Raw genomic sequence first — 23,463 nt, forward strand, 5'->3', positions numbered from 1 at the left:
AAATGGTCTATGAAAATCTCAGGCTATCGGATTGAACTAAAATGCAGCTGTATTCTACTTATAAGAGTCATGTCTAAAGAAAAATGACATGGAAAGATTTAAAATGAAGAAATAGAAAAAGATATTCTGGAAAAATACTAGCTAAGAAATCTGGTGTAGCAATACTCCTGTCGGAAAAAAATAGAATTTCAAGGAAAATGCATCAGTAGAGATAAAAGGAGCACTCTTATAACTTGGGAATCCTTCCCTACTCCTGATTTCCTTGCTTTGTGAAGGGAACACTTCTGTGTAGCACTCCTGGCTCCCTCCACCCTCTTGGTAGGTAAATATGCAGTAAGGACTTGATGTAGGTAGCTGTATCCTTTTCCCTTTCCCTCCTGAAGCTATCTGCCCTTGGGGTACTCCCCGCTCCCTGTATTGTAGTCTCACCTGAGCAGACCCCAGGAGAGGAGGCTTGTCCCTGCCCCGCACTGTCTGTGACTGGTGGATAACTCGGGGGTTTAGTTTAAACATCCATTTCACCTTCACGCTAAGCTACTGTGCTTCCTCTTCACCTTTATCGGTACCAAAGGAGTCATTTTCATTTCCAACTGCCTTGCTTTTTAATTTTTTTGGCCATGCTGTGTGGCGTGTGGGATCTTAGATCTCTAACCCGAGCCCTTTGCAATGGGAGTGTGGAGTGTTAACCACTGAACCACCAGCAAAGTCCCCAGCTGCCTTACTTTTAATTTCTTTTTTTTTTTTTCCTGATTTTGTTCATAACTTGGGCCAGGAAAGATGCTCTTTACTGGACCCCTCAGAGGCCTCAGCCTACATGATGATCAAAAGAACAGTCCACCTGGAAAGTCTAACAGTCATGAACTTGTACTTAGTAACATAGTCTTGAGTTTAAAGAGGCAAATGCTGATAGGAATGTGAGTAGACAAATCCTCAGCTACAGTTGGAGATTTCAGGAACGCCTCTTAGTTACCAATGGACCAAGCAGACACAAAAATTGTGAGGATATAGATTTGAACAATACAGTTAACAAATTTGATCTTCTAACATACATTCCTGAACTCAACAAAAGAAAAAAAAAAAGATACATTTTTTTCAAGCTCATGTGGACATGAAAAAACAGTCCATGAATCAAGTTAGCAAATTTCAAATAGTAAATATCATATATGGGGGCTTCTCTTGTGGCTCAGCTGGTAAAGAATCCGCTTGTGATGAGGGAGACGTAGGTTCAATCCCTGGATTGGGAATATCCCCTAGAGAAGGGAAAGGCTACCCACGCCAAGTATTCTGGCCTAGAGAAGTCCATAGACTGTATAGACCATGAAGTTGCAAAGAGTTGGACATGACTGAGTGACTTTCTAACTAATGTAATAGGTTATATTCCCAGAATACACAAAAATTAAATTAGAAGTCAGCAATTAAAATACTGAAAGATAAGACTCTTACATTTGGAATGGTAAAAAAAATAAACAACCAAGAAAACCCTTTTAAATAACTCATGTGCTGAAGGGGAAATCACAAAAGAACTGACAAAATATTTAGAACTACGTGGCAGTGAAAATACCACCATCAACGTGTGGGATGCAGCTAAAGTGGTACTTAGGGAGAGATGTATAGTTTTAAATGCATTTGTAAAAAAGAAGAAAGATTCAGTGTGTAAGCATGCAGGTTGGGATGTTAGAAAAAGAATGTTGTTGTTCAGTTGCTAAGCTGTATCCCACTCTTTGTGATCCCATCGACTGCAGCATGCCAGACTCCCCTATCCTCCACTATCTATAGAGTCAGTGATGCTATCTAACTATTTCATCCTCTGCCTCCCCCTTCTCCTTTTGCCTTCAATCTTTCCCAGCATCAGGGTCTTTTCCAATGAGTCAGCTCTTGGCATCAGGTGCCCAAAATATTGGAGCTTTAGCTTCAGCATCAGTCCCTCCAGTGAAAATTCAGAGTTGACTTCCTTTTGGATTGACTGGTTTGATCTCCAAGCGACTCTCAAGAGTCATCTCCAGCACCACAATTTGAAAGCATCAGTTATTTGGTGCCCAGCCTTCTTTATGGTCCAACTCTCACATCCATACATGACTACTGGAAAAAAACTACCATAGCTTTGACTCTACGGACCTTTGTCAGCAAAGTGTTGTCTTTGCTTTTTAATACATTATCTAGGTTTGTCATAGCTTTAGGCAAAGCAGAAACCAAAGAAGATAGAAGGAAAGAAAAAAGGCAAGCATAAGCTAGTGAAGTAGAAAGCAAAAAAAAAAAAAAAAAAAATAGAGATAGTAAAATTAAAAGCTATCTCTTTGAAAAGATTAATAAACTAAATCCCCAGCAAAGGCTGATAATGAAAACAGAAAAGATACCAACAGATACTATTTCTGCAATGAAGGAAGGGATCCAACTACAAATAGAAATGAAGTCTTAAGAGAACACCAAAAACAACTTTATATTAATGCATTTGATGGATAATTTTATAGAATAAAACATAAATTACCAAAATTGACCCAGTGAAGAGTAGAAGACCTTAACGTTCACCATTAAAGAACCTAACTGGTAGCCAACAGTATCCTCCAAATGAAAAAGAGCAGGCCCAGAGATTTCACAGACAGATTTTAGCAAACCTTTAAGGGACAGAAAATTCCTATGGTATACAAACTATTTCAAAGGATGAGATGCTTCCTAGCAATTTTTTGAGGCTTGATATTGAAACTTGACAAGGGAAGCACAAGAAAATAAAATAGGCCAGTGCTACTACTGAACGTAGGTATGAAACTCTAAATGAAATATCAACAAGTTAAATTCAGGAGGATATGGAAAAAATAATACAGCGTAAGCAAGTGGAGTTTTACCCAGGAAATGAAAAGATAGCTCAACAGAAATGTAATCCACCAGGTTAACAGATTAAAAACCATGTGATGATCTCAGCAGATGCAGAAAAGCATTCGGTAGAATTCAACACTTTCATAATGTGCTGAATGAATCAGGGGAATGGGCTAAATTTAGAATCTTATGGTGAATCTCTTTATAGAGCAACTCTCATCCCATTTATATTTTAAGTCCAGATTTTCAAATATTAGGTTTTCTTTTCTGAAGGTTTAATTGCATGTCAGACCCGAATATATCCAGAAGCTCTGCCCACTTCTTCTGGAGAACACAAAAAAACCACCAAGAAGCAAAAAAATAATGTTGAATTTGAAGGTGACTATTTGCATTTCCTGTTTCAGTTGCAGTCAGCTGTACCCTGAAGGTTCTTTGAGTATCCATTTCCCGTGGGGTCCCTAAGTAGGATCCTGTTTTCCCATTTAAGTCGGGGGCACCCAGTGCCTGGCTCGGGTGGCATAAGGCAGGTCTGACCCAGGGGTGACATGAATCAGGTACCTGCTTTGTGGCCTGTTGTGACCTCAGCCACCTTCCTCGTTGACTCCATTTCTGTGGACTCCCCTTTTTTATCCTCATCCATCTCGTGAAAGGTGATCTTCACCCCTTCTCATCTCTTGGACGTGTGTAGGTCCAAAGTGAAGACGGTGCACGAGCGAATTCCCTTGGCCGGACTGAGCAAGTTGCCCAGTGTCCCTCAGATCGCAAAGGTAAAAGCTGGCACCAAGAGGAGGTGGCTTCCTCTTTTAGCCGGGTCTTGGGGGCGCAGGCTTGTCCTGGGTGGGCTCTGCCTTTGGGAAGGAGGAGCCACTGTCCTTTTGGACCCTTGACTGCATGCATGGAGTGGGGGAGCTGTTGGTGGATACCCCCAAATCCCTACTCCATCTCATCCTCGCTGCTGAGGCTGCTCAGGGAACAGGCTGCTCTTATCCCAGGTTCTTACTCCAAGTTCACAGCTAGTTCAGCAGACTAGAGAAATGGAGAGACAGGCCTGGATATGGAGAGTAGGGTGGGGCTTCAGAGGAGGATGGAGGGGAGGGGGCAGCTGGGAGCCTTCATAGCAGAGGATGGCTGGGGTTGAGGGATGGTCAGGCTGTTGATCCAGACAGAGGAGCCTCTTAGGTAAGGAACCATCAGTGGGTGGAGGGGCCTGGGTGCCTTCTCTGGGATGCGGGGAACTGAGTCAGAAAAGAGGGGCAAGAAGGATGATCAGCTGCATTGGGGTGGGCCCACACTCTGGGAGTGGGAAGGCCAGGCAAAACTGTGCTGGATACCTGTGGTGGCCTCACTTCAGTGGGAAACACCAGGAAGGTCTCTTGACTTTCCTGACCACACACGAGTGACCAGCAGTGACCTCAGACCCCTGGGCCCTGCAGGTCTTGGCCTCATTCTCTTTCTCTTGGTGGGCAGGGCAGCCCAGGTGTGCTCCATGGACGTGGCCCCTGAGCTGTGTTTTTCTCTCTCCCCGCTCAGGCTTTCTGTGACGACGCAGTGGGGCTGAAATTCAACCCTGTCCTGTACCCCAAGGTGAGGACCTTCCCCTTCCCCCTGACTCCAGCCCTGCCGCTTGGCTTGGATTTGCATGCCTGTGGCTCTGTGGGAAGTGCTTTGCATCTTGGGGGTTTTTGTGGGGTCTCCATGACAAACCTGCATGTCTTCCGCTCATCCTGCCCACCCCTTCACAATCTGATACACTGGAAACCCATCCTCAGCCACGCCTGGGTCTCTGGCCTGCATCAGTTGATCCCCAGCTTCGTGGAGACAGCAGATGGGTAGCAGTTGCTCCGTCTCACCCTGATTGAACCTCCTCAAGGCTGGTGCTGGGCTGGGGAGTGATTCTGCCTCCAGGTAGGGGGCTGCTGCAGACCTGGTCAGCCATAAGCATGGAGCTGGGGAGCGAACAGAAGGCAGAACCCCACTAAGAAATACAAGGCCAGACCTTGGCTCCCCATTGCCGACATTACTGCAGTTCTGAGGCCTCACAAGCTAGGCCTCTTCCACCGGGCTCTAGTTAATCGACTCGCCTGGTCCTCTGTTAACAGCTTCTTTGGGGTTGGCCTGATCTTGACCCCAGTTCTGATGTGGGGGTGTGGGTGGGGAGGAGAGCAGTGCTAAAAAAACGAACTCATAAGCTCACTCAAGAACAGCTTGGCACGAAAGGACCTAAATCACACATGGACAGTGAATTGCTTCAAATCGGTCATCGAGGGATTTCCTTGGTGGTCCAGTGGTTAAGACTTCAAATTCCCAATGCAAGGGGCATGGGTTTGATCCGTGGTTAGGGAACTAAGATCTCACACGCCGCACAGCACTGCCAAAAAATAAAAATACAATTTTGTTTTAAATGAAAAAAAATTGGCCATAGGAAGAGACCCAGGGCTTTGCGCACCCACAGGGTGTAGGCAGAGACCGTGCAAGCTGGTTGGTGCTCCCAAGCGTCCACTGTGGGCCAGCTGAGGCTGGCTGGGGCCGGTCAGTCCTCCTGAGTCCCAGTTCTGACAACCAGGAACCGGGAGGTGAAACGTCTGGTGGGGTTGTGTCTGAAGAGGGACCCTGTCCTGGCTGTGACACCCCAAGCCCCTAGAATCAACACCTCAGATCTTCACGATTGTGCTTGACACACTATTTCTCCCCGTGCAGTGGCAGAGTTAATGGCAGAATCTTCTCTCATGGGGAGAATGTGCCAGAGTCCTTCTCTAAGATGGCCCTTTCACCCCATCCGAGCATCCAAGGCGCTTCCCAGTAATATGCTGCGCTCCACCAAACATTTTCTATCACTCAGACTGCCCTCCCCTTTGTAATTAAAGCTGAATTACTGAGGTTTAACCAAACATCAAAACCCCATCATAAAATCCTAACTTAACTACAAATTTGGCAATTTTTGTTGTCAAATCATAGCCACCGATGACTCTCATTTTTGTAGTGTTCTCTCTGTAGCTTGTAAAGCCTCCGGTTCTGGGAATAATGGAAGAGCAGCTGTATTTTCATGTTTGCTAGATTGGAAGGATTGCTTCGTCCGGCTGGGATGTTCATCTGGCTGAGCTGTGTGCATGTTTTTACAGTTCACAGAGTTTAGAATGTTCCTTGGAGGGTGTCCATGGCTCAGTGCCTCTTCCCGGGCAGGGCAACTGCTCCGAGCCTTTGACTCATCCCAGGCGGGAGTCGGGGGGCGCCCTCTGGGGTCAGGCAGTGCCGATCTTCCAGGTGAAGCTGAGAAGTGTCCATTTCATCAGGCAGCTGAGAGCCACAGAGAGAGATGTCAGGGGTGACAGCGGACATGGGTCACGTACTCAGGCCAACAAGTCGTGCCTGGCTTGTTCTTCCCGTAGCATCTCATGTGGTCGAATCCTTCCTTTTTACTGCAGAGAATAGCCACTAAGTCTTCTCTTTCCTAGCAATCTGGTCCAGCTCTGATCTTTCTAGAGGGTTTACCTAGATGTTGATGATAATAGCCGCTGTGTGCTCTGCACTTCGTGTGCCCCATTTCCCTGAATCTTCAGAGCCACATGTCTTCATTGAACAGATGAGGAAACTGAAGCCCAGGGAAGTTAAGTGGTTTAATCAAAGCTGCACAGGTAAAAGCAGTGGAGTGAAAATTAGAGATTAGTGTTTCTGACCAACTCTTTGAAACACAAGAGACAATTAGATGGAACCAATGGTCTGGATTTTTTGTTTGTTTTTTCTTTGCATATTGAATTAGGGTATGTTCCTCCTTAGAGATCTCTCATTTTATGGGTAAGGGGGATTGAAGTCTGGACAGGAGCAGCGCCTTGCTGAAAATCTCTCTGCTGGACTTCCCTGGTGGTCCAGTGATTAAGAATCTGCCTGCCAGTGCAGGGGACATGGGTTCGATCCCTGTTTGACCCCTGATGCAGGAAGATCCCATGTGCTGTAGAGCAGCTAAGCTCGTGTACCACAGCTGCTAAAGACTGTATGCTCTGGAGCCCATGCTCCGCAACAAGAGAAGCTGCCGCAATGAGAAGCCCATGCACGGCAATTAAGAGCAGCCCCGCTTGCCTCAACTAGAGAATGCCCGTGCACAGCAGCAAAGATCCAGCACAGCCAAAAAAAGAGAAAAGTCACACTGCTGATTAGAGGTGAAATTAGAGCTAGCATCATCCTTGATGACTATGGTTTTGGGGTCCCAGCTTCACTTTTTACTCCCCAGATAAAAACACTGGGGTCAAGTCAGTTCCTTGTGTTCTGGTGGACTCTCTGTGTGCACAGGCATTGGCTGATAGATCTAAATGGAAATGGAATGGGTGACCCAGAGGTTTCATCATTGGGGGAAGCCCAGGGGCTGGAATCTAGCTGAGACCTTCGGACCTGTATCCTGACTGTGTACTTGACTTCATCTCTTCTCTTCCTCCATGTATGGACATCTCATATCAACTGGGGCCCGTCCTCCACTGAAATGGGTACTTCCCCTTCCACCTGCCTCCTGACTCTGCCTCCAGGTTAATAATCTAATTTCTTTTATTCCATTGTTTTCCAGGCCTCCCAAATGATTGTGTCTTACGATGAGCATGACGTCAACAACACATTCAAATTCGGGGTCATTTATCAGAAAGCCAGGCAGGTAAGCATCACGAATCCACATCACTCGAGCCTGTGCTTTCTCCCTGGGGACGTTTGATTTCCCATTCCCCACACACAAGAGCACCTGGATTATGTTCTTAAACATTGTGAGTACAACCATCCTGTCCACATAAGAATTAGACTGGAGGTGGCAGAGTCTTCAAGGTAGGCTGCTGCTCTCAAAAAGGCTTGGACATCCTTGAAACTGCGATAGAGCTTTTCATTTAGTGAATTCTAGTTTTTCCTGGCTTACTTCTGCTTGTGTTTAACAATGGGCTGTAGGTCACAAGAAAAATCAGACAGGGTGGAGGGGAATGGTTTAGTGAAGGCTGCTTTCTTTCTGCCCACCACTCTCCCCGCTGGGTATTCGCTTTTGCTCCCCAGATGTGAGTAGTGTCCTGGCATTGAGTGTGCGCTCTCTGCCCAGGTCTGTGTTCACTGATGTCGTGTTGGTGGCTTCCAGTAAGCCACGATGAAAGTATTCACACTATGGAAATGGGCAAACACCAGAGCTTCTGTTTTTTTCTCTCTTTAGAGAGCAAGTTGTTAAAATTTTTACCAGTACACACTGCTCATCCTTCTCTGTCTCTTGGGGTGCTTCATGTGCTGCTTTGGAGTCAGTTGACCAGAATGGTGTTTCTCAAAGTGTGTTCCGTGAGACCCTAGTTGACCAGAATGGTGTTTCTCAAAGTGTGTTCCGTGAGACACTAGTCTGGTGAACAAATGAGTTCCGGGGGGGAGTGATCAGTTGTGTGGGAACATTTTAAAGGTTCTGAGAATCCTCAAAGTAGATAACTCTTTTTAACTTTGTTGAACTCAGTATTTCCCATACTCATTTGACCACAAACTTCTCATCTTTCCTACCATGAACATTTATTAACATCCTGAGAAGTGGTCGGCTGACCATACCACTATTTCCTCATCTGTGGGACCGTATTATCAGAGCTGTACAAAGTAAAAATGCAATATGTGAAAATAATTAGAGCAGCTACTTGAATAATTCCCTTACATTATAAGATTCGTCTGTTTTGGTCTTTCAGCTCCTCAAGCCTTCATTAATTTCCACATCCATTTCACCTTCGTATCATCCAAGAGCCTAGCATGGTGACTTTATAGAAATACACTCAATTTTTTGTTATCTGAATTAATGAATGAATAAAAGTTTTCGCCCTCCTGATGGTAGGTCAGTAGTATTTTTCAGTATTACCTCTGTCATCTCTTTTGTGTGATAACATCTTTCTCATCTGGATGATAGCTGACTTCCTTGTCTGATGATATTAGACCACAAGAGGCATGTGTTTGCTTAAAAACACTCTAATTAATGAAGGCTTGAGGAGCTGAAAGACCAACACAGATGAATCTTATAATGTAAGGGAATTATTCAAGTAGCGGCTCTAATTATTTTCACATATTGCATTTTTATTTTGTACAGCTCTGATAATACAGTCCCACTAATTAAAGTTCTTTGCTTGTGAAATTTACCAACGCCAATCTCATAAGGTGATTACAGTCCAATGTTCCAGCAAAATTATAATTACTGGACATTAACCATCCACCTCAGAGAAGGAATCTGACGGAGTCTGCATGTTGTTTATGTGCCTGACATAACTGAGGCAAGGAGTGGGTGCAAGGGCAGATAAAAGTCTTTTCTTAAAAAACATGGATTGTTTTGCAGACCTACATTAGGAGGGATTAATACGAACATTTGTTGTGTGAAAGCCCTATGCTGACCCTAGGATATAAATAAGCCCCATCTGACTCTCTGTTTGTGAGGCACTTTGCTAAGCACTGTGGCGGATACAGCAATGACTAGGAACCCCTCCCTGAGTGCATGATCAAGCTCAAGGCCAATACAAAAATAAAGACAGTAATCCCAGACAGAGTTAAATCCTTGAGAGAGGTACACACCCCAGAGCATAAGCTAGATTGTTTTTTTCAGGAGAAGATGTACATTGTCTGGAAGTGGTTATTCTACTGAACCCTAGCTTCCTGACCTGAGGCAGCCAGCATATTGGGCTCGAGGTGTGATAGATCAGGCATTGGGAAACATTTTCTGTAAAGGGCCAGACAGTAAATATTTTAGACTTCTCGGGCTATACTGTTTGTGTTGCAACTATTCAACCCTACCTCTGTAGTATAGAAGGAGCCACAGACAATATTAAATGAATTGGCCTGGCTGTGTTCCAATAAAACTTTATTTATAAAACAGGCAGCAGGCCAGACTTGGCACCTTGGGACATAGTCTGCTGGCCCCTGCTAGAGAGCATTGTTTCTCAAACTTGAGACAATTACAAACCATATCCAAGATCATATTAGTTTATTCTTCTGTTTTTTTTAATTGCACCTATACTGTACTTCCCAGGTGGCTCAGTGGTAAAGAATTCTCCAACCAGTGCAGGAGACATGGGTTCAATCCCTGGGTCGGGAAGATCCCCTGGAGGAGGAAACGGCAACCCGCTCCAATATTCTTGCCTTTGAAATCCCATGGACAGAGGAGCCTGGCGGGCTACAGTCCATGGGTTCACAAAAGAGCTGGACATGACTTAGCAACTAAACAACAACCACAATCTGTGTAACGATTCACCCACTGAGGGACAGACAGCTGGGTTGTTTTCAGTTTGGGGCTATTATGAATAAAGCCACTGTGAACATTTGTATACAGTTTTTTATGTGAGCAGAAGTTTTTATTTCTCTGGGATAAATATTTAGGAAGACAATTGCCTGAGTGTGTGGTGATTATATGTTTAGTTTTATAAGAAACTACCAAGCTGTTTTCTAGCATGGTTGTTCCATTTTACATTCCTACCAGCAATGTGGGAGTGGTCCATTTTTTCTACATCCTTGCCAGCATTTGGTGCTGCTGCTATTTTTCATTTTAGCCATTCCAGTAGATGTGTGGTGAGATCTCGTAATGGTTTTAATTTGCACCTCTCTAATGGCTAACGATGGGGCTTCCCTGATGGCTCAGTGGGTGAGGAATCTGCCTGCGGTGCTGGAGACACGGGTTTGGTCTCTGGGTCAGGAAGATCCCCTGGAGGAGGAAATGGCGACTGACTCCAGTTTTCTTGCCTGGGAAGTCCCATGGATAGAGGAGGCTGGTGGGCTACAGTCTGTGGGCTCGCAGAGAGTTGGACACCCTGAGTGACTAAGCACACGCACAATGGCTAATAACAGTGAACATCTTTTCCCATTTGAACATCATATTTGCCATCTGTATATCCTCTTCAGTGAAATGGCTGTTCATGTCCTTTGGCCATTTCTTAATTGGATTTTTTTTTTTTTTTACTGTCGAGTTTAAAATTTTTAAATAACAGCTTTATTGAGGTATAACTGACATACCATACCAATTCACAACAGCATGTGACTTATATCTCAGTAAAGTGCACAATTCAGTGGTTTGTAGTATATTCACAGAATTGTGCAGTTATTACCACTAACTACAGAGAAGTTTCATCACCCCTAAAAGAAACTCCATACCTAACAGTCACTTCCATCATCCCCATTCTCTGTAGCTCCTGTCAGCCACATATCTATTTCTACTCTCTCTGTGGATTTGCGGGATATTTCACATAAATGGAATCATAATATGTGGCCTTTGATGTCGGTTCTTTTACTTAGCATAATGCTTTCAAGGTTCATTCATGTTGTGCAATGAATCAATACTTTATTCTTTTTTTATGGCTGAATTGTATTCCATTGTATGGATATACTACATTTTAGCTTCCCTGGTGGCTCAGATGGTAAAGACTCTGCAATGCAGAGAGACACGGATTTGATCCCTGGGTTGGGAAGATCCCCCTGGAGAAGGGGATGCCTACCCACTCCAGTTTTCTTGCCTGGAGAATCCCATGGACAGAGGAGCCTGGAAGGCTACAGTCCATGGGGTCGAGAAGAATCGGACACAGCTGAGTGACTGTCACTTTCAGCACATTTTGCTTATCTGTTTATCAGTTGATGGACATTGGGGTTGTTTCCACTCTGGGACTATTTTGAATAATACTATTATTAACATTTGTATGCAAGCTTTTTTTTTTGTATGAACTGTTGTTTTCATGCCTCTTGGGTATATTCTTAGGAGTGGAATTGCTGGTCATATGGCAACTCCATGTTTAGCTTTTTGAGTAACTGCCAGACTATTTTCCAAAGAAATGGCACCATTTTACATTCCCACCAGCAGTGTATGAGGGTTTTGATTTTTCCATATCCTCACCAACACTTCTTGTCGTCTTTCTTTTTGATTATAGTGTGAAGTGCTGTCTCACTGTGGTTTTGATTGCTATTGAGTTTTGAGAGTTCTTTGTGTATTTTCGATACAAATCCTTTGTCAGAAGTCCTATTATGAATTTTTCAGTTTTGAATTGGTTTATGGTATCAAGTCTAAGAACGCTTTCCTTCAGCTTCGTCCTTTTAATTTTTCCTTTGAGACTCAATTTATTTTCTGTACCTACAACACAGTATTGTTGTAAAGACACAATGGTGAAATTATTTTGTAAATTCTCAAGTACTTAAAAAAGTCACATATTAATATTATCATATAGTGTGCAATGAAATTATGGCTAATTAGATTGGAAGTTATATATCCATAGGCTTGGGAAAATGTATTATCCATTAAACTTTGGAAGTTTTTAAAAAATCAAGGTATCTGAATACTGGTCATGCCTTTTTCTTTTTAAAGTGATCAGTGAGCAGTAGCTCTTGTTCAAATAGAAATCTTCATTAATCGCCCCCCAAAATCCAGCTCTGTTGAGTGAGCCCCATTAGTCCTTCCTCCTGAGGATGACAGAGCCATGGGATGGTGACTGCTCAGAATGGGGAAAGGAAGAAGGGGACCAAGTATCCGGACAACCACATTCCCTCCCTTGGCGGCACCAGTAAGCCTTTTTTTTTTTTCCCTCTTAACTCTTGTCCCTGATCCTGTTTCTCTTTCAGACCCTGGAGGAGGAGCTGTTTGGGAACAATGAAGAGAGCCCAGCTTTCAAGGAGTTCTTGGAACTACTAGGGGACACGATCACGCTGCAGGACTTTAAAGGGTGAGTTTTAGCCAAGTGATGGTTCTGGCCCCATTGATGAAGCCCTAGAGAAGAGTGAGAGTTAACAGCTGAGTTTCAGCAGGGAGGGGGCATGTGAGAGTTAAAAACACACACAAGGAACATGGGATTACTTTTTAGTAAGTGCTCAACATTCATTGATTGCATCTCTAAGGAATTTGTGGTACTGGTGGTGGTGGTGATTTAGTCGCTTAAGTCGTGTCCGATTCTTGTGACCCCGTGGACTGTAGCCCACCAGGCTCCTCTTTCCTTGGGATTCTCCAAGCAAGAATACTGGAGTGGGTTGCTATTTCCTTCTCCATGTGGTACAGGGATAATCCCAAATGGCAGATGACCTGAATCAAGGCATTGACTTTTGCCCTTGGGATGCATGATGAAATCATTCCACTTGAGACTTGCCTTCCTAATTACAGTTGGTTCAAACTGAGGGTTAAATGAATCCGCCTTCCATTCCAGATGAGCAGGTCATTCACCTTCTAGGCATTCTGGAAAGAGAGTCCTGTGTAGTTTGGGGGGTGGGGGGTGCGAGAAGTGACCATTTTAGATAATACACAAAAAAATTGGATAATAGAGTTGGTGCAAATACCATTATCCTTCTGGCAGGAATCTGTGCAACAGCCTGTGGTTCTGTAAGTGGACAGAGAGAATTTTGGGGCAATTGCTTTGAAAGCTCAGCCCTTTATTTCCTTTGACAAAGGCAATATTTGGGGAGGGCCTTCAGACCTGGCCAACCTATTCTTTGCTTTGTGGCTGGAGCACAACTAAACCCTCAGATTTCTACACCTCAACAGCCACCTTAACAGGATTTCCTAACGTGTGAATGCACCTAGCTCCGTGCCTGGCATGGCATAGGTGTTCCGTAATCACTTCCTTCCTCTGCTCCCTTCTCTCCTCTTCTTTCTCCTTTTCCCTTTTCCCCTCTTCCTCTCTCTTCAAGGTCATCACTGTTGTCTAGGGTCAGTCACACATGGGTCAAAATCTCATCCCTGCCACTTATTAGCTCTGTGGCTTTGAACAAGAGGTTAAGAGAACTTAACCTCTGCAAACCTCAATTTTCTTGTCTATAAAAAGGGAGATAAAGATAGCACTGACCCTACAGGCTTGTTGAAGGATTAAAATAGATAACGCACAGGAAGCACTTAAGCCAGTTTCATGCACGGAGTAAGCACTGGATGTCATTATTATTGTTCTTATTATACCACTTTCCATTGGCTCTACGATGCCATCCTTACAAGATATATTCTGGGACCACCCTGCTTGTCCAGTGGTTAAGATTCTGAGCTTTCACTCCAGGGGGCAAGGTTTGGGGAACTAAGATCCTGTATGCTGCAGGGAAAGTGAAAGTCCCTCGTCATGTCCAACTCTTTGTGACCCCATGGACTATACAGTCAGTGGAATTCTCCAGGCCAGAATACTGGAATGGGTAGCCTTTCCCTTCTCCAGGGGATCTTCCCAACCCAGAGATCGAACCCAGGTCTCCCGCATTGCAGGTGGATTCTTTACCAGCTGAGCCACAAGGGAAGCCCTTGTGCTTCACAGAGGCTGCACAGAGTGGCCCCCCAAATATATAAAACATCAAAAATAAAAAAATATATAAGATATATCTTGATTTCAGAGATGTTAAAATGTGAAAAAGTTTTATATCTTGCAGTTGATGAGATAAAATATATTAAAGTCACCAAGGACTCTGGAGATCATATAACCCTATCCTTTTATTTTCTGAGGCCTAGAGAAATTAAGTGATGTGCCCAAGGGTGTGTGCTGACTTTGTGGCAGAAAGTGGTCTGGAACCTGGGGAGCTCCTAGCTCCCGGCCTCCTGTGCTTTCCTCCATGTGGGGCTGAGCACATTTCTGGCTTGAATTGCAATGTATGGGGGTTGGGGAGGACTTGATGTCCAGGGTCTATTTTATTTCATTTTCTTAAAGGAACCTGTATCCCATTCCCCTTGCTGAAGAATATGATCATGACCAGCAGCCATGTTTCTATAAAGGAAGAAGGTGCAACTCCTAGAAGCCTACCCAGTTCCTTAGTACTTTTCTTTCCTGCCTGTGAGGAGGTAGCCAGAGAAGGAAGCCCCTGGGATATCTCCCAACTGGGTGTTGCCATGGCGGGGGAAGGGGCCCTCCACTTTGGGACTGACTGGGTAGAAGTCAGGTGTCTGTCCCCTCCTCTTGCTGACTCTGGATACTCTAGCGGGGGCTTACCACCATCAGGATGGCTGACTGCCCTTGCTCAGGGCTGCAGACCTGCTCTTGCAGAGAGAAGGGCTTATGCCCAGGCTGGGAGGCCCCTAGCAGCTGGGACAGCATTTGTCTGAAACTCTGGCTGGACCTCCGTCTTCCCATGGTGTGGAAGGGACATGGCCGAGGCTTGGAATGGAGGGTCTGCCTTTGTCTTCTAAATAATAATTTATGGTTGGAACACCAGGGCTCATCTGCTCAGATGAGGGTTATCTGCTTTCCCCACATGGTAATCTCTCTGCCCTCAGCTCTTCCATATCTTCCCATTCATTCTCCTGCCCCTATGTCCTTAGGGAAGGTCGTGCCAAGTCGCCCACTTCCCTTTCTCTCTCTCTCCCTGCCGCCACCTGCCTGTTTCCCTGACAGTTTCCGAGGAGGCCTGGATGTGACCCACGGACAGACGGGTGTGGAATCAGTGTACACGGTATTCCGGGACAGGGAGATCATGTTCCATGTCTCCACAAAGCTGCCGTTTACCGAGGGAGACACCCAGCAGGTAACTGTGTTCAGGATGGCTTTGGGAGCCCGGGGCGCGCAAGGTGAAAACCTGGATTCAGGCTGGTGTCCCCCAGGGCCCGAGGCCCCTCTCCCCATTTGCATAATCCAGAGGCCTGTCTGTTCACCTTTGTTCCTCTTATCAAAACCTGTCCTCCTGCGTTGTCACACCGAGGCCGCAGGTCACCAGCCTGCGTGGGAGGCGGGACAGAGTTCTTGGATACCCCTCTGTGACTGATGGGGAAACGGTGGCTAAAAGACTGTTTCCCAGGTGATAGGGGCAGAGTTGGGAGCAAAGCCCAGGTGCCCTGATCGTGGAGAGTGGTGGTGAAAGAGTACATCATGGGGTGTGCACATGGCAGCGTGAAGCCAGCTCTGCTACCTTAGGGCTTTGTGACTCTGGGCAAGCTGGTAACCTTGTGGTCTCATTCATCTCATCTGTCAAATAGGGTTATACCACGAATGTCAGAGGGTAGTGGTGGAGATCACGTAGGGTCCCGATTGTAGGGCTCAGTACAATGCCTGGCTTGTGGCAGACTTCTTACCTTGCAGCTGTTCACTGCCCACTCTTCTGGCCCAGAGATGTAACGCTGGTTATTGCACGAGACACCCCGTCACCCCCCTACAGCTTTTCTAATCACACAGCCTCACCTCTCAGTGCACCTGCCGTGGGCAGGAATCCAGCCTTTTGCTTGACTGGAAAACCCTGGGTGAGACTGCTGCTTCACGTGTGTTCCCTCTTTCCCTCTCATTTGCTGCACAGACAGTTGCATGTCCTCAGGGAGGACCTGGTCTTTTCTTTTTTTAGTGTTGTTACTTTATTTATTTTTTATTATTCTTTTTTCCAGGTTGTGATTTATTGATTTTTTTTTAAAAAAAAATATTCTTTGACAAGCAACATTTTAAAATTTAATGATGTGTAGCTTTGAATTTACTGCTTTAAATTTTTAATGCATTTTTGGTATCTTGTCTAAGAAATATTTGCCTTTTCTCAAGTCATAAAGATATTCTCCCAGCTTTTTTAAAAAGTCATTTTTAATTGGAGGATAGTTGCTTTACAATGCTGTGTTAGTTTCTGCTGTACCACAACATGAATCAGCCGTACGTATACACGTGACCCCTCTCTCAGGGCCTCCCTCCCACCTCCCACTCTCCACGCCCCCGTCTAGGTCATCACAGAGCACCGAGCTGAGCTCGCTGTGCTATATGGCAGCTGTCTGCTAGTTATCGAGCTTATGCGTGAGGTAGCATGTATATGCCAATGCTGCTCTCTCAGTTTGGCCCACCCTCTCCTTCCCACGCTGGGTCCACACGTCCACTTTCTACAGCTGCACCTCTGTTCCTGCCCTGCAAATAGTGTTTTGTTTGTTTGTTTTTTTAATAGGAGTTGTATTGATGAGAAATAGTAGTTTGGTTTATTTACTTCTTTTAGCCGTGCTCTGCAGCATGCAGGATCTTAGTTCCCTGACTGGGGATGGAACCCGGGCCTTTGGCAGGGAGAGCCCAGAGTCCTAACCCCTGGACCGCCAGGGACTTTCCGACCTACGTTTCTTCCTCACTGAGCCCTGAAACCAGTAGCTGCTCCCTGCTGTGGCCCCATTTGCCCTGTCCCACCCTCTGTACCATTTTAGTCTCTAGGCAGACAAGGAAGGGACTTGGGCCTTTCACCAGACTCGGACTCTTTTGTGTCTGAGCAGGGAGCCCAGCAGGGAGCACAGATGTAGTATTATAAACATACTGCCTGGCTTCTTAGGAAGAAAGGAAATTGGCAAAGGAGGCTATGATTTGGCTCTGAAATAACTACTGAGTGTTCCGGAAGCAAATAGGAGCAAGACTCCTTTTGTATCCAAGCTAGGTTTTTGCTCAGTGTTACACCTTCAGCTCTGTTCCTTCACGGCCCCCTCACCCCTTGCCCCAGCCTAAGACTGAGGGCTCTTCTCTGCCTGTCTTGCTCGCAGTGTCTCCTCTGTTAAGCGGGATGTGCACAGATCTTGACTTTCAGCAAGGACTGAATAGCTGTTAATTTTTCATCTGAAGAAATAGGATGATGTGTGTGGAATAAGTGAGACGATTTGTAAAAGTGCCCAGCCCAGGACTCAGTATACAGCAGGTGCTCAGTGAGTGGGAAACTCAATGGGAAACAGTTTGCATGCAGTAGGTGCTTAATAAAGGGACAAAGCTAGATAAGTACCTAGCCAGGATTTGGTATACAGGAGGGCCTCAACATTTGAAATCATGCACGTGAACAGCCCAGCATGGTTCCTGGCACACAGTAAGTGCTTGGTGATTGAGATCTCCTGTGACAGCGCCTGGCAGAAGCTGGGATCCTAAATTGGAGTGAGATTTTTCTCTCCCCCATGACTGCCACCAAGCCAGGTTGCCCATATTTCTCTAAGCCTGGTTCTTCTCCCTCCTGGCCCCTCCTTCCCGCGCATCCACATTTCCATCAAGTGCTCCCTTCTCTCCCAATCTCCTCTTCCAGGAAGTCTTCTCAGATTACCATTAGGCCTCTGACTTTACCCCCTTCTCTGCCCTCATAGTATCAGGCACTTTGTGGGTAGTGACTGATTTAGCAGTTGCTAAGTCGCTTCGTTAGTGCCTTTGTTAGTGTTCTCAGGCGGCTCCGCCAGTGTTTGTGTCCCTCCCAGGTCAATTGTGAGCTCTCTGAGGGCAAAGCCCAGCCTCACTTTTTAACCATTTTCCCTGAGTCCTGAGTCAGGGCTAACTCTACATGCTGTAGAGCTTGGTCCTCACAACTTAGGCATTTTTCTCATTTTTTTCCTTTTTAGTGGCTTCTAAAGATTGAAAGAAAAAGGTCCCTGGAGAGAGAGGTCTCCATGTTCCAGGGTTTATGTATAAAGATAGAATAATGAGGAATTTCCTACATAGACCTGTTCTGTTTTCAGGATGTTCTTACTGGCTTAGAATAATGGAAACCTTTTTGTTTAGCTCCAGAGAAAGAGACACATTGGGAATGACATTGTGGCCATCATCTTCCAAGAAGAAAACACACCGTTTGTCCCAGACATGATTGCCTCCAACTTTTTACACGCCTACATTGTCGTGCAGGCCGAGAACCTGGGCACAGAGCCCCCATCCTACAAGGTAAGGAGAAAGTCCCATTGGAGGAAGGACATAGAATCAGTAATATTGAGGAACACCAGGGCTTCATGGCTCCTCAGACCATTCTCCAAAAATGTGATAGATTTCCCATGAATTCTCAGGTTTCTAGGATTTGGGAGCGAGACTCTTGGAGAGCACCTTCTGAAGTCACTGCATCCAACTTGCTGCCCCTGGGCTTCCCAACCTCTAACTCAGGGGTTGAAGAGCTCCTTGTGTCCCTACCTGGAATCTGGTAGTGCCGTTTCCTAGAGCGGGGAGGAGCCAGAGAAGACTGAAAGAGAAAAAGGGGAGAGGATTGTCAGGAAAGGGGAGAGGAAGGAGGGTGGGAACAAACAAAGGGAAGAAAGAGGAGAGATCTTCATGGTGAGAAGGGTGGAGAGCAGGGGGCCTGGCAGACTCTGGCCCCTGGGTGGGCCCTCTGATTTAGCCATTCTGGGCAAATGATCTCGAGTTGAAGACTTGCAGGGCGTGGGTCGAAGCCTCCTGACGCATTGGCTCAGAATCCTTGGGGATGTTGCTGAGCCTCAGCTGCCCTCACCTTACGCCCTCCTGATGGCTGTGTCGCTAACCCTCTCCTTTGCTTCTCTGTGAGGAATGAATCTAACTCCCTGGGTATGAGTTTCTCTATATCACAGTGGTGTTGGGATGCCTGGGGTCCTAGGGAGATAGACTGAGGCAGAGTTTTTAATGTGGATGTTCGACAGTCTTTGAACTCCTTGCAGATAAGGACGAAATGTCGAGTTCACATGCTTCTTTGTGTTTTCTGGGGAGAGAGGCCATAGCTTAAATTCTCAGAGAGCTCCATGCTCTAATGGAGAGGAAAAAGGAGCCTGGGAAAAGGAAACCGTGGGCCTGAAATGCTTCCTGTACATTTATTTATATTTATTTTTTGTTGCACTGGGTCTTCGTTGCTGAGCTCCAGCTCTCTCTAGTTGTGGCGAGCAGAGGCGGCGCTCCGTTGCGACGTGCGGGCTTCCCATCGCAGTGGCTGCTCTTGTGGAGCACGGCCTGTAGGGCGGGAGGACTTCAGTAGCCGTGGCTCACAGGCCCAGTAGTTGCGGCTTGTGGACTCCAGAGCACAGGCTCAAAAGTTGTGGTGCATGGGCGTGGTTGCTCCGCAACGTGTGGAATCTTCCCAGACCAAGGATCGAACCCATCTCCCCCGCTTGGCAGGCGGATTCTCATCCACTGTGCCACCAGGGAGGTCTCTGTTTTCTCCATAGTAGCTGAGGCCAGTGCTGGTCTCCGGGGTTCCTGAGGCCATAGCACTTCCTAGCCATCTTTACACAGTATCAGTTTTGCCTGAATATTTTGGGGAAAAAAAATGCTGTTATATAATCATGTTATATAATTTTTATACTAGTACAAACCCAAGTGTATTAAGTACAAAATTCACATCAGCTTTAAAGCCAAATAGGAGGCTTCAGAATAAAACAAAGCCCCCCCCACCCCCCCACCCCAACTCTCTCTTGTTGAGAAGAGCTGATTCCTTTACATGCCCACGTTCAGTCCTCTTCTGGTGTTGAGCAGTTTTAGCTGAAAAGTTGGAGAAGCCTGGTTTGGTTGTTTTCTTGAGGGCTTTGACACAGGTGGTCACTTCAAACAGCGGCTTGCTTAATTTCTCGGTGGAAGTAAGTGTTCTCATTCAGTGCCTGCCGTGTGGGCACTTGGAAGTGACATAAATTTTCAGGGAAGGGACAGAAGAGGCCGTGAGTGCAGTTCAACCATTGGGACACTCAGATGGGTCATCTAATAGCCAGTGGAGGCCGAGAAGGCGCCTCAGAGATGTGTAAGAGGAGGGCTCCCAGGCCCTGCCAGTTCAGTTCAGTTCAGTTCAGTTGCTCAGCTGTGGCTGACTCTTTGCGACCCCATGAATTGCAGCACGCCAGGCCTCCCTGTCCATCACCATCTCCCAGGCCAATCAGTCATTATATGTACATATGGCTCGTCTACTGGCTGAATGAAGCCTTTTGTGAATGTTTTGTATCTGCTTTTAATTCGTGATAGGAAATGGGGTTCAGCTAACTGGCTCTTCAGTTTCCCAGAGCTTTAGCAGAATGGGAAAATAGAAGAGAGAAAAAAAGTCAGAGATCCAGGGAAGTACCACCCTACCTCCAGTGGTGATGCTGGAAGTCTTTATAAACCAAGTCTCCCCAGCCACAGTCTCCGGTCCCAGGAAATGCACTGGCCTCAGGGAGAGGGTGAGAACCAGAGCTCATAAGGAGAGGGGGGCTGCACATGGAATGTGGGACCTCAGGCTCCACTTGCCAGACAGAACTGAAGCCAGAAGGCAAGACCTGTGAGTGGGGGCTGGGTCCAGGAAGGGGGTGGGGCAGGGAGGAAGATTAGCCTTTCACAGTGCTCCCCAAAGCTTTGTCTATCCACGCCCCCAGCAGCACTCCAGTGATGGGCAAACAGGAGGACATGGTTAGATCCTTCGGGGGTCCAAGTGCCACCCCTGCGGGCCTAGGGGCTATGGCAAAGGAGGCTGAGAGTTCCTTGGGGGCTGAGCAGTGCCCCAGGGGCCCCCACTGGGGAGGACAAACAACAGGAAAGAAGAGGAAGGGGTGAAGGACAGAGGTGGAAATATGCAGGAAAGGTCCCCACACTCAGAAACTCTGAAATCCGGGGTTTGGTCCTGGCCCTGCCTCTGACTGCTGTGTGACCTGGGGTCGTTCCTTCCCTCTCTGGGTCTCTGTTGCCTTCTGTGTGAAATGAGGAAGTTGGAGTAGTTCTGACATGCTGAGCAGGGGAAGTAGGGAGAGTTGAGAAAGATGGGCGTGTGTGTGGATTAAGAAGTGGTTTGGGGGAGCTCTATAGTATTTCAGGTGTCTTTTATTAGGTGCAGGCAGTGGCACCCCACTCCAGTACTCTTGCCTGGCAAATCCCATGGGCGGAAGACCCTGGTAGGCTGCAGTCCATGGGGTCGCTAAGAGTTGGACAAGACTGAGCGACTTCACTTTTACTTTTCACTTTCACTTTTCACTTTCATGCATTGGAGAAGGAAATGGCAACCCACTCCAGTGTTCTTGCCTGGAGAATCCCAGGGACGGGGGAGCCTGGTGGGCTGCTATCTATGGGGTCACACAGAGTTGGACACGACTGAAGCGACTTAGCAGCAGCAGCACCATGGAAAATGATAAAAGCTTCGAGTGAAAATCGTTACCCCTTACTGGGCATCTGATCTTGCCGGACACTGTGCTTGGCCCCTGAGAGCAGTCTTCTTGGGTTCTCCCAAGCCAGGAAGGCTTCCATTAGCCCTGTGTCATAGGGGGGCAGATTGAAGCTGAGAGCTTACGTCTCATAAGGCCTGAAGCCACCACGCCTGGAGACAGTGGAGCTGGAACCAGCTCCAGTTGGGCAGCTGAAACCAGCCAACAGTCCTGTCCCTGTCTGACTGTGGTCTTCGTCCCAGAGCTGTCAGGGCACGTGGGAACGTGGACTCACGACCTGGGGTGTGAGTCCCAGAAACATGAAACATCACATTGGAGTGTGTTTCCCATGTGGATTTCATCCTTAACCTGCTAACTTGAAACTCCAGCTGAACCATCATTAGGAGTCCCTCCCCTCCCAGACTCTTCAAGTTCTGCAAAAGCATCAGGTATCTTGTGTGAAGCAGACCACGGGGGTGGGCTGCTATCTGTGTACCTGCTTCCCTTCACTACTGGTCTGTTGCTTGGGCAATCTCGTGGTCCCCTAAGGCTTCCAGGCCACGCTTGGACAGACAGGATCTTAGTAAGCCTGGAGTCCCTGGAGGCTCCCCGCCTCCCTGGTGCATCCTTGTTACCCACAGGCCCATGCCTCCTTCCGCTTTCTAGTCCTGAAGAGTCTCTCCCCAGAGTCACCTGATGCCTCTCTCCTTCTGAGCCCTGCCCCCACCCATGCTGAAAGGCCTTGGCTGGATTTAGAAAACAGGAAGGTGAGGTTGTGTTTAGGCAGCTTCTGCTTTCAACTCAGCCACCCAACCATCCCCAGGAAGAGGGAACAACAGAGGCCTGGGCGTTTGGCTGGAAAAGGGTCAGGAGATGGAGCATGTGGGGTCGAGAATGGCCGTCAAAGGAAGGCTCCTCTCTCCTTTCTGTGGGCTTGTCTGGCTGGGCGACTGGGGTGGATTTAAGAGTGTGTCTTCCTCAGTCAGCACAGACCGCTCTAATGCACGCCTGAGAAGGAGGGGGCGTCGGGATGGGAAGAAGGGAGAGCTGAGCCTGGCCTCTGGCCTCATCCCTGTCAGTAGCCCCTCAGTGGCCTTCCCCTCCCCTCCCCCCAGTTTTGGCTCCATGGGTGGAATTCTTGACTTGTGCCGTGGGTGCACGGTGGGTGGTGGAGGGGGAACAGTTTGGCAGCTGGAACCAGCCAGAAATCACGTCAGTCAAACACACACCATTTCCTGACTCTGGGCACTGCAGGGGTGGGGTGGGGGTGGTGGTGGTGGCGGCAACTGTAAGGACAGCCCTGAGCTGGGGAGAGAAAGTCATATTGAGCAGCCCTCTCTGGCTCCCGCCCCCTCCAGACCCTGGCAGGACCTTTGCTTGGCCGGGCTCCGAGCTGCCTGCTCACCCCGCCTGGCAGACTCTCTGCATCTGCCCTACTTCATGGGCCCGGGAGGCTGGCGGCGGACCAGCGCTGGGCTCACGTCAGCAGTCGCCAGGGGATGGAAGAGGGCAGAGTCTCCAGAGAGGCCTGCAGCCTCGTGGGCTGAGAGCAGGTGAAACCAGGGCACTTCCAGGCAGAGATGGAGGAGAGGTGCAGGCGTGGGGCCTGTCCTGAGCCTGGGAGACCCCAGAGCACCTTGGTGCCCCCTCTCACCAAGTTCCTGCTCATCAGGCGGGCCAGAGGTGCACACTCTACCCAGAGCCTGGGACACCCCCACGCAGAGCACCTTAGTGTCCCCCCACCCCTAATTCCCAGCCTTCCTGTGGCCTCTCTGTAGGGTTAGCATCCCAGTCGAATGAGGTAATGAGATAGCATCTCCGGGCTCTTGTTACTGCCTTAGAATTAGGACTCCCAGCCTGGGCTCTGCTGCTCTGTTAGTTCAAGCCTCACCTAGTCTCACAGACGCTTTGTATCTGAGACCAGGGCTCCCAAACACCAGTCCACTGATAGCACAGAA

At 47.3% G+C, this 23,463-nt stretch overlaps 1 protein-coding gene across 1 annotated transcript in view; it reads left to right on the forward strand.

The window, feature by feature from the left end:
- The window catches only part of RAP1GAP2 (RAP1 GTPase activating protein 2), a 215,447-nt gene that overhangs the window by 165,108 nt on the left and 26,876 nt on the right, over nucleotides 1-23,463 (forward strand). Inside the window, exons 10-15 of the mRNA XM_052658271.1 lie at nucleotides 3,500-3,578; nucleotides 4,342-4,395; nucleotides 7,364-7,447; nucleotides 12,376-12,476; nucleotides 15,102-15,231; nucleotides 18,180-18,335. Of these exons, the coding sequence (XP_052514231.1) occupies nucleotides 3,500-3,578; nucleotides 4,342-4,395; nucleotides 7,364-7,447; nucleotides 12,376-12,476; nucleotides 15,102-15,231; nucleotides 18,180-18,335 (604 nt within the window). The remainder of the gene's footprint in view (nucleotides 1-3,499; nucleotides 3,579-4,341; nucleotides 4,396-7,363; nucleotides 7,448-12,375; nucleotides 12,477-15,101; nucleotides 15,232-18,179; nucleotides 18,336-23,463) is intronic.

The sequence above is a fragment of the Budorcas taxicolor genome, chromosome 19, assembly GCF_023091745.1.
Source record: "Budorcas taxicolor isolate Tak-1 chromosome 19, Takin1.1, whole genome shotgun sequence".
Lineage (NCBI taxonomy): Eukaryota > Metazoa > Chordata > Mammalia > Artiodactyla > Bovidae > Budorcas > Budorcas taxicolor.